General features: G+C 36.0%; 1 protein-coding gene and 1 long non-coding RNA gene across 2 annotated transcripts in view; one reads left to right on the top strand and one right to left on the bottom strand.

The window, feature by feature from the left end:
• Positions 1–15,936, top strand: part of LOC136797828 (F-box and WD repeat domain containing protein 10B-like) — a 28,371-nt gene that overhangs the window by 4,530 nt on the left and 7,905 nt on the right. The window contains exons 2-7 of the mRNA XM_067054411.1: positions 7,298–7,741; positions 8,027–8,186; positions 8,988–9,208; positions 12,936–13,064; positions 13,393–13,662; positions 15,438–15,685. Coding sequence (XP_066910512.1) covers positions 7,322–7,741; positions 8,027–8,186; positions 8,988–9,208; positions 12,936–13,064; positions 13,393–13,662; positions 15,438–15,685 — 1,448 coding nt within the window. The 5' untranslated portion in view covers positions 7,298–7,321. The remainder of the gene's footprint in view (positions 1–7,297; positions 7,742–8,026; positions 8,187–8,987; positions 9,209–12,935; positions 13,065–13,392; positions 13,663–15,437; positions 15,686–15,936) is intronic.
• LOC136797827 (uncharacterized) lies at positions 3,696–4,861 on the bottom strand. The gene is made up of 2 exons (XR_010845301.1): positions 4,623–4,861; positions 3,696–3,938 (listed from the first exon to the last, which is right to left on the bottom strand). It is a non-coding gene; the product is annotated as an uncharacterized lncRNA (long non-coding RNA).

Here is a 15,936-nt window from a genome sequence, read left to right as displayed (position 1 = left end):
CAGACCCGAACGGGGTTTTGTAAAATTCCACTGAATAAACTTTTCAGATCATTATATGCCTTTAGCAGTAGTGATTGGTTATGAGATTATGATGCATCCTGTTTTCATGGATTAACCAAATGAGAAAGAATCATGGTCAAACTTTAAAATATTTACACTTTCAAACATTCTTCATTTTTGGACCTACCCCGGTGGAGGTCCTATAAATTAACCTCTGTTCGTCCGTTCGTTCGTTTGTTCGTTCGTTACCAACTTTTCTCAAGATTGGCTCATTAGTTTTTTCTGATTTTTTGCACAAAGATGTGTAACTATAAACTCTCGAATGTGACGGAGCCCGATTTTCGAAAAAAAAAATTGGGGGGCAAATTTGGGCCAAAAAACGGCTAAAAAATGGGTTTTTTGGACTTGGTGAAAAATTGGATCATTAATTTTTTCTGATTTTTTGCATGAAAGTAGGGTACCATCATAGGTAAAAGATGGCTCAAGCAGATTTTCGCAAAAAAATTTTGTTGGCTCAAAAAACGCATGTTTATCTATAAGAATCACTATTAATAAGCATACATCAATGTTCATAGTCCAATTAATCAATTTTTTTTATGAGATAGATGTTTTTTTTGCTCACGAGGGCTTATTTTTGAAGAATATGTGTGTTTAGACATGAAATTTTGGTTGCTTGGCGTGTTTTTATAAAAAAGACCGGCCAAATTCAATATTTTTTTATAAGCACATTATGAATTACTTAGGTATTAGCTTTTCTCGAGATTGGCTCTTTCATTCTTTATGATTTTTTGCACAAAGATGCATAACTATAAACCCTCGAATGTGACGGAGCTCGATTTTTGAAAAAAAAATTTGGGGGTAAATTTCAGCTAAAAAACGATCAAAAAAAGAGTTTTTTGTGAAATATTGCAATTGGATCGTGATTTTTTGCATGAAAGTAAGTAAAAGATGGCTCAAGCAGATTTTTGTAAAAAAAGAATTTTTCAGCTCAAAAAACGCATCTTTATCTATAAGAATAACTATTAATAAGCATTAATGTTCTTAGCCAAATTACTCAATTTTTTGACGAGATGGATGTTTTTTTTGCTCACGAAGTCTTGAATATAAAAGACTATTTCAAGAGCATGAAATTTTGGTTTGTAAATTTTTTTTAATAAGAAACAAATGACTAATCTTAATAGATCGTCAATATTTGTGTTCTGAATGATTGTTTCATGGTCACGTCACATAGATATCAATTATAAATATGTTAAATGCACAACCGGGTAGGTCCATAAAAGTATCACTTGTCTTTATTTTGCATATATGGGATGACATGATTCTTCATTCAAAGTCTTCCTTAACCATTAAAACAGTATTAAATGTTTGCTTGTGGAAGTTTCATGGCAACCCATGACTACAGTCTTGAGATATTTGTATGAGAAGAATTTTCTTTTGTCTTTTTTATAAGTTTCTTATGTTTTTGTCTGATAAAAACTGATTTTGATCAGATAAAAAATCAAACTACTTCCGCTAACTGACTATCTAAACCAGCACAAAATCTTCTCCACCAAAAACTTCTTGCTAAATACACGAAACGTATGGATACAATCACCCTGTCGGCGACTGGACTGTTTGGATTTAACACAGGTTAAATCGTGGTTTAACTTTTATTTGATAAGCGCCACAGTATTGGAATGGCAGGGTGGCCGCCCTCTGCCAACTGAGTCTACTTTGCTAATAACCACGTGACGTCATGTTCATAATGGCTATCGCAACTCCCTGTTCAAGTTGACGCTCTAACTGAAAGCTGACAGGATGAAATATTTTTATTGAATCTTCCGATATCTCTTGGGGTTAATTCATAACCATCACTTTTACCGAACACTAAGAGATTTTGAGGATGGACATTCATAGATACAAAAGTAGTTTGGGAAATGAAGCGTACAATTTTTGTTGCATACGAACGGAAGGAGACCAGATTCTTTGAAAAACTTTATGAAACGAACCATTAAAATTTTATCAAGTGCATAACGAAATCTGCAACTAATATCTGGCTTGGGTGATTGTGGCTGGTTTTTTGGAGATGTTGGCCAAGGTGATTGTCGGTGGTTTTGGGGATGTTGGCCAAGGTGATTGTCACTGGTTTGGGGAGGTTGGCCAAGGTGATTGTCGCTGGTTTTGGAGAGGTTGGCCAAGGTGATTGTCGCTGGTTTTGGGGATGTTGGCCAAAGTGATTGTCGGTGGTTTTGGGGATGTTGGCCAAGGTGATTGCCGCTGGTCGTTTAGGGATTGTCGCTGGACATTTGGGGTCATTGAGGCTGTAATAGCTTATTGTATTGTCTTTGGCTATCATAAAGCTCGGTTGCTTGGAGCGAGGTGGAAGAAGAAGGACAAAAAACTTGCAATATGATTGCTATGAATTCTACAAGATTTTGATTGTTTGCGTATTGGATTGAATTTGGTTTAACATATTTTCTTTTGGAATTAGGTTTTCGGTGTTGCGCAAGGGGCTCGCAAAAACAGGAAAAATTTTTATTATCATTTTGGCCGTTGAAGATGAAATCAAAACAAAAAGTAAAAACACCATAAAAACACAAATTTTTCTCTACGAAACGTAACATCAATTATTTCAAAATTCTCTCTTTTTGCTTTTAAAATTTCTTAGCTCAAACAAAAGGCCCATTCACTTAATCTAGGTTACTCTTCTAAGGCACAGCTGCTCTCTTTTATAAGATTTAATATTTGCAGTGAATTGTGAATTCTGTTCTTGGACAGCGCTTACGCTTATAAAACACGATAAAGAAGAGAACAATTCTTTTACTTTTTTACTTCGGATAGTTTACAAACAAATTTTTCAACTTTTTATAAGCATAAACTTATCCTCAACTCGATGTAATAATCAAACACAAAACCGGAATATTTTATTTTATTTCACGTTACCAAACATCTGCGACCCGGTTAATTGAAAAATTTTTACAGCAGAGTGATCTTCTTGGCTTGAAGGCTGGTGTCAACCTAGGCAAGGTTGTACACAGACAGTGCACGTCAAATTAGAGTGGGTTTCTACGGCATTTATATTAATTTAGATATTGTATTACTCAACTACGGAAGTTCTCTGTCAGTCGACTGACAAAGGTTAATTTGGAGAAGGCTATGTATCCTAGTTGCAGTGAGCGGCAAGTTGAGAATGATCCGGTTTTAGATAGAAGCATAAAGAAAGATCGTGATCAGTACATAATAAACAATCGGCATTGATTGGATGGTTTACATAGCCTGTCAACAAGGCTGTATGGACGCCTCATGTTGCAGACCAGAGGCAAGTTAAAATGCATATTAAGTATTTCATATCGTCTGCGATATATTTAGGTATAATATCTAAATAGTTTATAAAATAATATTTAATTTTCTATTATATGTTCTTTTTGTTAGTTACTGTATTATTCCTAGGGTGTGTATGTTTTTTATCGAGTCCTTATCACAAGTAGAGCATCAGATGTACAGATAGCTGGTCAAATCTTGGGAAGAAGGCAAGACTTTTGAAGTTATCAGGAAATCACTTTTGGCACCATAATTGGCTAGTAAAAAGATCCTGCTTGGAGTTTCTGTAAAGGAGGCACTACTAATAACACGTTTTACGAAGTTACCAATGGCTAGAATTGTTAGCATTATGCAGCTTTGGGGATCCAAATCATTCCGTTTTCCCTTTCAATAAAGGGCCCGTCATTGCGGGGTGTGTCCTCAGTGACCTCCTCCGTGGCCGGGTCTGTGGGTACGCTGGGCTGGCTCCCCGTGGGCGCGGGGTGTGTCCTCAGAGACCTCCTCCACCACAGGTTCTGTGGGAGGGCTGGGCTGGCTTCCCGTCATTGCGGGGTGTGTCCTCAGTGACCTCCTCCGTGGCCGGGTCTGGGGTTAGGCAGGGCTGGCTTCCCGTCATTGCGGGGTGTGTCCTCAGAGACCTCCTCTGTGGCCGGGTCCGTGGTAGGGCGGGGACACTGGGGTTAGGGCGCTATACGTGACATCTTTCTCACAGTGTCTGGGTCCTCCATGATGGTTGCTTCCCCTTGCAGGTATCCAAGCCCTCTCCTTATTTATGGGTATTAGTTTAATGGCAAAAGGCAAGTTTACATATATTGTTTCCTTAGAGAGGGGTATGGGCCTAGTTAAACAGTAATAAATCATGACGGAAGAATGATTTCTTGATTCACGTCAATTTTATATATAAGTTTAAGTATTTCATATCGTTTTCGATAGATTTAAGTATAAAATCAAATTAATTTATAAGATAATATTTTATTTTCTATTATATGTTCTTTTTGTTCCTATATGGTTCCTAGGGTGTGTATGTTTTTATCGAGTCATTATCACAAGTAGAGCATCAGCTGTACAGATAGCTGGTCAAGACTTAGACGAAGGCAAGAATTCTCAAGTTATCAAGGAATTATTTTTGGCACCCCACAACTGGCTAACAAGTAGTAGAAAGGGCCCGGATAGAGTTGACGGTAAAGGAGGTACGACCAATAACAAGTTTTTTTCGAGGTTACCAATGGCTAGAATTGATAGCATTATGCAGCTTTGGGGATCCAAATTATTCCGTTTTCCCTTTCAATAAAGGGCCCGTCATTGCGGGGTGTGTCCTTGACCTCCTCCGTGGCCGGGACTGTGGGTAGGCTGGGCTGGCCCGTCATTGCGGGGTGTGTCCTTGACCTCCTCCGTGGCCGGGTCTGTGGGTAGGCTGGGCTGGCTCCCCGTGGGCGCGGGGCGTGTCCTCAGAGACCTCCTCCACCACAGGGTCTGTGGGAGGGCTGGGCTGGCTTCCCGTCATTGCGGGGTGTGTCCTTGACCTCCTCCGTGGCCGGGTCCGTGGTTGGGCGGGGACACTGGGGTTAGGGCGCTATACGTGACATTTTTCTCACAGTGTCTGGGACCTCCATGATGGGTGTTTCCCCTTGCAGGTATCCAAGCCTCCTCCATATTAAAGGGTATTAGTTCAATGGCAAAAGGCAAGTTTACATCAATTGTTTTCCCTGAAGAGGGACACGGGCCCAGTTAAACAGTCATGAATTATGATGAAAGAATGTCTTCTTGATTCACGGCTATATTATATAAAAATTCATTTGTCATTGTCTTCTTATTTATCTTTTAGGAGTTTAATGTTATTATGTAAATATGTCTGCAACCATACGTTTTGGGGGCACCTTCGGTTGGGACAAATTTTCCCCAAAACTTATTATTCGAGGATTAGCCATAATGTCATGCCAAACTTATATCTACCGACTCACACTTACTTCTCAGCCGTCTGACTACTTAATTGGTTTCTACCCATAATCTAGGTCATATGCAAATGGAAAGTTAAATTTGGATTTAACACAGGTTAAATCGTGGTTTAACTTTTATTTGATAAGCGCCACAGTATTGGAATGGCTGGGTGGCCGCCCTCTGCCAACTGAGTCTACTTTGCTAATAACCACGTGACGTCATGTTCATAATGGCTATCGCAACTCCCTGTTCAAGTCGACGCTCTAACTGAAAGCTGACAGGATGAAATATTTTTACCTCCCTCCCTCCCTGCAGTTATGGTTGTAGGCGATCCTCACTTATTTATACTAATATTGTATTTATTGGGACAAATTTTCCCCAAAACTTATTATTCGAGGATTAGCCATAATGTCATGCCAAACTTATATCTACCGACTCACACTTACTTCTCAGCCGTCTGACTACTTAATTGGTTTCTACCCATAATCTAGGTCATATGCAAATGGAAAGTTAAATCCTGTGTTTTTGCCAAGACGACTTTTGACGTTTTTTGAGCAATTTTAGGAATTGTTTTTCATTTTAATATAACTTTTGAGGTTGGTGTATATTTAATTTAAGATGCGCACGATCTAACGATTTACGATGCAGGATTTGAAATCCATGCATACAATATGTAAATTCATGTGTATATATGCTTAATCATGATGAAATGTTTCGTTCCCTGAAACTCTATTATTTTTTTTATTTTGTTGTTCTCCACCATTTGTCTCTGGAGGTAAACAATCCTGCTTTGCCTGCATTTTCTTAGGTAAAGTTGGTTTTTTATACCCCCGGAAAATCTTTTGTCAAAAAAAGATTCGTATCTAAAGTTGGAACTGGTTAGAAACTGAAATTTGAAAACCCACTTTGCCTCCTACTTTAGAAATAGTCAGATTATTTTAAAAACTTGTAGGTCTTGAGAAAATCAGGCAAATTTTCCATTTTAAAAGTGTTGAAAAGCAAAAGTCTCCCTACCTAATGAGGGAGAGTTTACAGCTAATATCATTTACCGTCGAAAAAATATTATCAGTGCAGCACAAAGTTTCACAATTTTGTATAACAGACACAATAATATTTGTGTTTAGTTTAATATGCTTAAACTCAATTTTTGAAATAGCTTTGCATTTGCAATTACCAACATCAAAACAAAATCAATGACCTCGTGAGGAATCTTTGTGTACATACAATGTGCTTAAGCGGAGATTTTCTTGTAACTGATAACTATAACAATAAAAAGATAATATTACTCCCAAATGGTTTTAACCATAATTATAAATAATATGAAACCAATTATCGTAAATTATATCTTTTATTAATCAAAAATCACTTCGAAAGATATGAAATAAAAAATAGGCAGTTAGTAAAAAGAAAACTGGATTGTAATTCAGATATGGTAATTTGATGGAATGAAAAAGTTTGGATCAGGATATTTTCAATTTAAAAAAATTGTGTGTCCATAATATTTGATTAGGAATAATGTACTTATAAGTACCATTATTCCACGTACAAACATATGTCTCCATTAGATGTCGAATATTTTGTAAATTATTGTTTTAGAAACAATAAAGGAATAGCCAAATCTATTTCAAATATATTTTGTAAAGAATTTTGTTTGCCTTGGCTGGGTAAACGATCCTGTGCGTCTGACGTTCCAGGGTTGAAATAAATTTTACCATTACTTTAACCAAGAGATGCAAAAAAATCACGAACTCATCATAAAAAGAATTTTTTTTTGTTAAATCAAGCCTATTTAACGCTTTAGTTTGAAGTTTAGTTTAAGGTGTTTAAATTACCGTAACTTAGTCTAATGTCGACATACCTTGTCTAATTCCGCCATAGCAACTATCTGGTCTGCGAAGTAGTTGCGAGTAGTTATAATGATTTTTTAAACAGCTTATTTAGAAGGTTTTATTTATAAAGATTTTAAAGACCAGATAGTTGCTATGACGAAATTATAAAAGGTATGTTTGCATTAAACGACGACGGTATTTGTTGATGTAACTCATTCCTTTATTTTCAGATTTTCCACATACCGTTAAATGACATGCGTAGTCAGAATCTCCATAAATATGAAGAAAACAACATACAACCAGATAACCAAGAATACACTCCTAGCGAAGAAGCTCCTCTCTACCCAACAGAAATCTCATTCCAAACACAAGATAAAACCATCATCAGGTGTAGTGTAAATGGACCTTTACATTGTCAACAATGCGAGTCATGTCGACTGCAGGAGAAATCGGTATCAGCCAAAACCTGGTTTACATCACTCAGTTTTAATAACCAACGTGTTTTCTTGCAACAGTTGATCTTTTTGTCGGATGATATAGCTGAGAAGCTAGGTAGTGTATTGAGCTCCCTTGTGTCAAAGGATTTTCATTATTCAAGCTCAAAACTGAAATATGAAAGTTTTGGAAATGATTTGGAGATTGATTTCACGAACCATTCATTAGATATCTCAAAGGTATTTATAATTATGAAATGGGCGACAGTTTTTTTTTTTACTTTTTTTGCCTGAAGAAAAGATTACGTCATAAAAAAGTTTCGCGCGAGCAAAAAAAAGTTGAAGGAAGTTCTACTTTTTCCATTCGTTACGTCAATTTCGACCAATGGAATTGCTTCATTTTTCAACCGACCAATGACCTTACCGCTTTTCCGATTCGTTTCGGATCGAAATAGAAGTGTGGACATGTTCTGTATTTTAGTCCTTCACTACAACTAACTAACATATTTTCTATTCTTTTTTCAGATGGAAGAACTCATCAATGACGAGTATTTGTCATGGTATGCTCAATCTACCGAATGGACTAAACATAATTTCTTGTTTGGCCTATTGAAATTATGTAGTGCAAAGTTAATCAAACTGGTCAATGACTTTTTAACAGAGAAAGTACAAGGAGTTGACCAAGGTTATTTTCATCTACAATCTTGCTAAATGAACAAAATATTAGTAGTGGGGGTTTTAAACACGTTCGCTACCGGGCCTTTTCAGAAATGGAAATTTCAACCTTCTTGAAAATTTTTATCGAAAGTTCAACATTCAGAGGTTTCCGTGGCCTCAGTTTCGCTTCAAATATCTTCAAACTGTATACCAATCGACGCAGAATTTTTCGTAAATTCTAAAAATGCAATAAAAAAAAGAAAAAAGTTTCTGTATCAAAATTTATGGCTCTTTGAAATACTGTCTTATGAAATACTGAATTTTGTATGCTACTACGAGTTTACTCGTAATACTTGTAGTTGGCAGCGAATGTGTTAAAATTAGTACCTGTTTCGATGTTATTGTAAAGCTGCACACGTTTTTAATATAAGAACAAAAGTATATAAGAACATAAGGCCTCGATGTCTAAAATATTAGACGCAAAAACTTCCAAAGACCAACAGAAAGTCGTCGTTATCATTGTGGGGTGGTCTTGATCACCAATCCCAATTTCACCCATGAGTTTTTTGATAAGAACAAAATATATAAGAACATAAGGCTTCCATGCAAAAGGAAAAATATAGAACAAAGATTATAGGTTCTAAAGTATGCGATTTTTTAGAAAATCAGAACAAAACACACATTAAATTTTTAAAAATGAAAACATTTTTATGCTTGAAAACCAGTTAAGTCAAGTTGAGAACGCATCAAAAAAACAAACAAACTTCTTTGAATTTTAAGAATCAGTAAAACCTCCACAGTTTTGACAAAAACTTTTCTTTTATAATAGCGACGCATTTCGCTTCGTCGCCCAGATGCATAACAGAAGAATCATCAATGACATTACCTGCCCAAATATCAACTAATTCCCACGCGGAACGTGCGGCGAGATGTAAAAGTGCACCGGCAAGGCGGCCCATTTCGGCTATGAGATCACCACCGAAAGCTGGATGGCGACGATTGATGTCGGCTAAGGAGAGAAGTGTTACCTTTAAAACAGATGACCAACAGGTATGATTTTTCTATAAATTCAACTCGTTCCTTCAGATGGCCAGCGAGTTTTCAGAATGCTCTCTAATGGCCAAATTGTCTCTTAACAATATCTTCGAAAACTGGTTTGGCTTTCTGATAATCCTGTTCTTTGAAATAGCAAATGGTCAACGGGTTTCTCCTAAAGGCTTGGGGACACGAGAAGATTTTTTCGCGTCCCACCAACCTGAAACGCTTTCTCGTGTCTCCACCCCATTTTTATTTCAATAACATTTGTGCTTCTCTCACTTTTCTCTTTGGGACAATGGAGCAAAATTGATTCGAATCACCTAAGGGCTAATAATCAAACTGCAAGGGCAGAATTAATGACAACAACGAACGAAAACTTAACGCTATTACTATTATTATCCATATCGGGCATTCAAACAACGTTTTTTTCTAACTTCAGCCAAGTCTTTTCGCTTCAATACAATGTCTTCAACAAGTTTAGCACCTTGCGAGCGGGCAACAAATGACCAAAAAGTGTTTTTTTCTGACGTTAGTTTAGTCTCTTCGCTTCAATGCAACGACTTCAATCCAATTCTGAGCGGGCTGCAAATGACATTATTGCCCTATAACCCGGTGGGGTTAATGATATTTCAGCCCTCTGAAGCCTGGCGCTTTAGTTTCCTCAGCGCAGGTATGACAATTTGAATCAGAAAACTATTCAATATCGCCCGCCGATTGAACCTTAAACGGTTTACTTAATGGCCGCTATATGGATAATAATAGAGATTTGGGAGGGCATATCTAGGCACTTAATTTATTCAAGTTCTTAAAATTCTGATATTCTGGTTCTAATACTGTTAAACCAAACAAGAGTCTTTGATTTTATGAATGTGCGTGTATTATCAAGATATTTGTGTTTATGAGCAAAATTAAGTCTTACCGTCGTTTTTTATAAGATTCCCATTTCTGCACTAAGACGGAATCTTTCCGCTAATTTTCTCGGGTTAACTGACATGAGATTGGAAAGAGTTTGTTTCTAAAGGTACGGAAAGTCTTGTGTTTACTCACGGAACTGCCTAACTTTCCTAAGCTTCTTTTTCAACTACCCGGAGTCCTGGTCTTTTTCCGCTAGAAAAGTGTCAAAGGAATCTTAGTACGTAGAGAATCTTATGCAAAACAACTTACAAGTTTTAAAAGTGAAAAAAATAAATTGATAATAGAAATTGTCACTGATAATAAAACATTCAAAAAAACATTCTTGACAACATATAAACAACAGAAATTCAACTGATACTCATTCCAACCGCGGTTTCTTATGCTATGTTGGTGTAAGATTTCTTCATCCATAAAGCGGTTTGTATGGTGTCTTCGTGATCACAACCTAATGTAGTAGTTTGTCTCTCAAGTACGTCTTTAAAAATCGCGGCAGCTTTTTTATAAAGATTCTGATGGAAATAACACCAAGCCAGCCAATATTCACTTTTAAGAGTTTGTTTATTGTTTTTCCCTAAGGTAGAATTCAGCCTTTCGGTAACTTTTTGGTAAAGTAATATAGCATCAGGATATTCTCCATTTTCTCGAAGAATGTCTGCACGCCTCTTCATTTTGCTTAGGCTTAAAGTTTCTCTCGGTATTTCTTGACATGTTGTTTCTTCTTGTTTTTTAAGTCCTGAAACTTGAAATAGTTAATACTATAGTATTAATACCTAGGGCTTTTAGAGGTGTTGTTCAACCACTGACCCTCTATCCCCCATCTTTGATTGAAGTTTTTTGTAAACTTGGTACCCGCAAAGAAGCCATTGTAGTGTTTGAAACTTTGCCTAACGACAAACGGCGCTATATCATTAGTGTACAGGCGAAACTTGATATAGCACTCTCTCCGTGGGTACCAATTTCAAAAAAAACTCCGACCAACGGAGGAGTGAAGAGTTTTAATAGAAAAATGAGTGAGAATTGAAAACCAAACTTCATATTTCTTTGAAAGTGTAAATTGTCTCTTTTAAACTCAAAAAGTGGTGAAAATAATAGTATTAGCGGAATATTTTGCTAAATTTATATAAAATTATACTTTTCTTAGGATAATTTTGTGAAAAGGGATTGGTGGGAACAAAAAATTTGGGTAAATTTATATAGCCCCCACTACCCAATTTGATTATATATCCGTATACGGCTTAAAGCTCAAACAAAAATGGCTGTTTTTATTACCTTCCGAATCGTTTGTCATGGATTCGACTTCCAAGCTTTGATTGGGAAATATTCCTTTGCTTTCTAAATCTTTTTTGAGGAGTTTAATTTGGTTCGACAAATAGCCATCATCGTTGATATCACCAGATAGGTCGATGTATAACCTGGGTGCTAAAGTTAATGCAAAATTTCCTTTCCACTCGAGAGGATTTTTCATCGAAGATTCAAGTACTATAGCTATCATCGGGACCCTTATACTGGCAAAATCAAATTCTGCTCGACAATTATCCGTTTCAGTTCCATTTACCACTTTATCGTGATAACGCTTTGTAATAAATGCAATGAAACATCTAGTGTTGACAATACCGTTAGCCATTTGTTCTCTGATATTGCCTACCATTCGCTCGTTATCAAACCACGTTCGATAGCCAAGATTCTTGATGGCTTGATTGATTTTAGCGACTTTCTCATGGTTTGTTTTTCCATCTTCGCCCCAGTCATGTGATAAAAACAAATCTGACTTTTCGTCATGGTTTGTACTAGCAGTAGCCATTTTTCAAATAGTATCTCACTTTGTTCTCTCTTTCTCTTTAAACTTTTTCTCTAAACTTATGTACACTTTTTTTATATAAGAACAAACTATATAAGAACAAAGGCTTCCGTGGCCAAAATCTTAAGAACATTTTAAGGCTTTTTGGGCTCAAAAACGCCCTATTTCTTAGGAAAATGGTAAAAAATATTCACAAAATGGTTGAAATAAAAACATGTGAAGAACATTTTTAGGCTCGAAACCCGAAAAGTTAAGAACATCTGAAGGCTTCAAAAATTTTGAATGTTCTTATTATAAAAAACGTATATATCAAATGATGGTTCATTTGATTCATGGTTTAAACTAAAATTTGATAACTATACCAAATTCTAATTTCAATGATAAATAGGTCTAGATTCAGGCCAAGAGTCCATTCAAGTCAGACGTTGTCATTATTGATTCGTATAAGTTAGGTTGAGTGTTCTAGGAAATTGGAAATTAATTGACCTCACGATAACTAGTACTTATCCAATGTCAAACTAGCTACACGTTTTTTTTTCATAAGAACGTCAAAAATTTTCGAAGCCTTCGGATGTTCTTAGTTTTTTGGATTTGAAGCCTAAAAATGTTCTTAAAATGTTCTTATTTTCAGCATTTTTTGAGCATTTTGATGTAATTTCTTAAGAAATTGCATGTTTTTAAGTCTCCAAAGCCTTAGTATGTTCTTAGAATGTTCTTAAATTTTTGGGCTCGAAGCCTTATGTTCTTATATAGTTTGTGCTTATAAAAAAAACGTGTATTCGCTTTGCAAGTGAAAGTTTAAAGGTTATCTGAGTATCCTCGAAGCACTTTTTTTTACTTTCAAAAACTCTTCCCGACAGAGAAATGACGTCATTGAATGGACTTTTTTTTTAACGCGTCAGCCACTATACATTTCTATCTAGTTGAAGGGAAGGAATTTTCGGGTCAACAGTCATTAATTTTCCCTCCCCAATTATCACCGTGCCAACAGCGATTTGACTTTTTATCTTTTGGGAATAATTTCAGGTTGAACGAGTTACAGATGAAGTTTTGGGTAGCTCACCATCAAGGCATTCAAGACCTGCATCAAGTTTATCAAAAACTTCCTTCGCACAAAACGTTACCCAATCTGTTTCACGTTGCACTCCCTTACAGGTTTGTTATTTCAATTATACAGTTCAATTCAATATTTCAAAAACTAAAAAGTGTACCATTCTGAGTTTCGTGCTTATGCACAAATTTTTTTTTAAATATTGATACATGGCTCTATGGTTCTTTAACTGATCGAGCACTCGGGCATTGATTTGTACCATACTTGTTTTTTTTTAACTCTCAAGTGATTTTTTTTAAGCCAATGAAAATTGGTTCGGTTTTTTGCCCGCAACTTTTAATCTCGATTTTTGAAAACATTCCCTTCACTGTTACTTGCAAAATTCTTAAAATAAATCCTAACAACAATCAGTTTTCTTGTCAACATGTTTAGAATGTAAGTGATTTACCAGAAATCGGCGATGAAGAAGACGACCATCTCACCATATCAAACAGTTTGACTTTTTCAGAATGTCCTCAAAGAACCATCGATTTTATCCGACAATTGCCCGTCCAAATCTCCAAAAAGATTTTCGGGTTCCTGTCCGAAAGCGAGTTATTTGGCTTCCGGCTTGTCAGCACACATTGGTATTTTTTGGCTGAACAAACAAAGAAAGAATTTATTTTGAATCAGATTGCTTCAGAAGATGTTATGATGATGCAGGTAACCCGATTTCCCCGATTTTTTATTTTTTATTTTCCGAATATTGAATAGCCAATAAAAAATTGCTTATAAAAAAAGCTAATAACTAAAGCGTGTTTTCACTGGAAAGAAAGTTTCAACTGTGATATTCACCGTCAATGATAGATTTTTTAAAACAAATCCAACTTGTTCATTTCTATACATGCCACTGGTATACATGTTTTTTTAAAGATTATATTCATGACTAGCCGGTACCCGGCGTCGCACGCCGGTTTAGCTGTTGCTGAACGCATTTTAAAGTCCTTTGGATGTTGGGAAGCTGGCTTAAAATACGATGAAGTCAAAATTAAAGGGAAAAATGATCTTCAAAGTTTGACTCTGTCCCTCCCAGGTCACGTATCTTTTAACCATATTTTGAAAAAGATTAAATTGTTGCAAAAATGATCAGAAAGGGCGTTATTCAAACTATACCATTTAGACCATTGCAATTAGATTTTTTTCTCGCTTCGCTCGCTTTACATTTGCCGTACTTGTTGATGATTAGGAAAACTTTGATGTCAAGATAAGAGGAGTGAAATTATAGACATGACACGAGATTCGTCGAAAAAAGGCAGCCCGTGGGTACTTAGGCAAGAGAAGGATACGGCATGAGCCGTTCTTAAGGATGCCTTTTTAAAAATGGCAGTCCCTGTAAGGGTTGGAAAAATCAGAAAATCAAACTTCAGTCCCACTAAGAGTCGGTAAAAATAGGGAAAAAAATTCAACTTTTTACCCCCAGAAATATAGAAATTTAATCAAATTAGTCCCAATAAGGGAAGTAAACTTCACAAAATTTCGCTTGTTTTTCTTCTTCTCTCTCTCTAGTCTCGCTAAGGGTCCAAGGGCCAAAAGTCAGGCAGCTAGGCACCTTCGTCATAACTTTTCGAATTCAACAATGAATGACTTAGATTTACAGCAATATAATTATCGACATAGATGTTTATAAGTCCTTTTTTACGAAGAAAGATCTCTTGTTTTACCGCCTTTCGAATGTATTGTTAATGTTGCTGTTTAGTTGTTCCAACAAACTTGTCTTGTGATTCTTATGTTTTAAATGTTTTAAATTTGTTCTTTTCTAAAACAGATTTTGTTTGAAAGATTTTCTTTTGTTTTGTTTTGAAACGAATTCGAATGTCTCAAATCAAATAAGGTCGTTAATTACATTCGAAAACATAAAACAAAAGAATAGAGAGAAAAAAAGAAAAAAACATAAGAGGCGGGCTCGGGCACGTCGGGGCAGATATTATAATCTATCAATCAAACCAAACTTATCGAACAACTCAAAGTCTTTATAAAACGGCGCGAATCTGATTTAACACATTTGTGGAGCAAGAAGCAAAAGTCATCTTTTAAAAGAACAAAACATTGCGTTAGAAAACGAAAGTAGAAAACACAGACAAACACACATACAGACTACCACTATTAATATATAGATAAATTAAATCCTACAATCCCCACCGAAATATATTGGCACTTTTTGCGAAAATTGCGATTTTCAGTACTTCCAGTTTGTTACATTAGCTTTTTCTATTTGGGAAAGGTTAAGTGGCTTCCAGGCTATTATTCTCAGCCTTATTGGAACAGTTTTGAACTTTTAGATCCTGAGATCCTAAGGTTCTAAGTCTCTTGTTAAAACTCTATTTTCCAACCGTACTTTAAAGCACTTGAATTAAAAATCACTTGGGGTTTTCAAATTTTGAGGGAATTCCCCTTTTGTGCCAAAATTTCTTCCTTTAAGGTATCTTTTCTCTTTACAGGCCACTGGTGCCAAAGTCCCTAACCCGGTATACGCCCGTAAAGTTCCAGTCCACATTGCAAAAGTCGATCATCACGGTTATCCTATTATCAATATAGAAGCCAAACATGTTGATATAGAAACTCTTGTCAACGAGTTAACAGACCTCGATATGGAGACGTGTTACGACGGTTTCGAGACACGTAAATGTATGATGGAGGAACGGAATGTTTTGTGTAGCAGTTATAATGTTTTCGTCGTTACTAAAAAGTAAGGTTGTTTTTCCATGTTAGATGTATTTTCAAAGTTGAGGCAATACTCAAGGTATTGCACTCCTAGGCGGATTTCTGATCAAGAGCAGGCTTAAAAATTGTAATTTCAGCTATTTCTGAAAAATAACAAATTGGATGTTTAACATTTATTTCCGTCTGGCTTTTAACACTTCTTAAAAAGAGATTTGCTCAATACTTTGTTCAAAAAGTTACTAGCCTGGACATTTTTTGCCTATAAAGCACACATAT

The sequence above is a fragment of the Clytia hemisphaerica genome, unplaced genomic scaffold, assembly GCF_902728285.1.
Source record: "Clytia hemisphaerica strain Z4C2 unplaced genomic scaffold, Clytia hemisphaerica genome assembly, whole genome shotgun sequence".
Taxonomy (NCBI): Eukaryota; Metazoa; Cnidaria; class Hydrozoa; order Leptothecata; family Clytiidae; genus Clytia; species Clytia hemisphaerica.
Note: the sequence above shows the minus strand (reverse complement) of the source record. Positions and strands in the feature narration are given on the sequence as shown.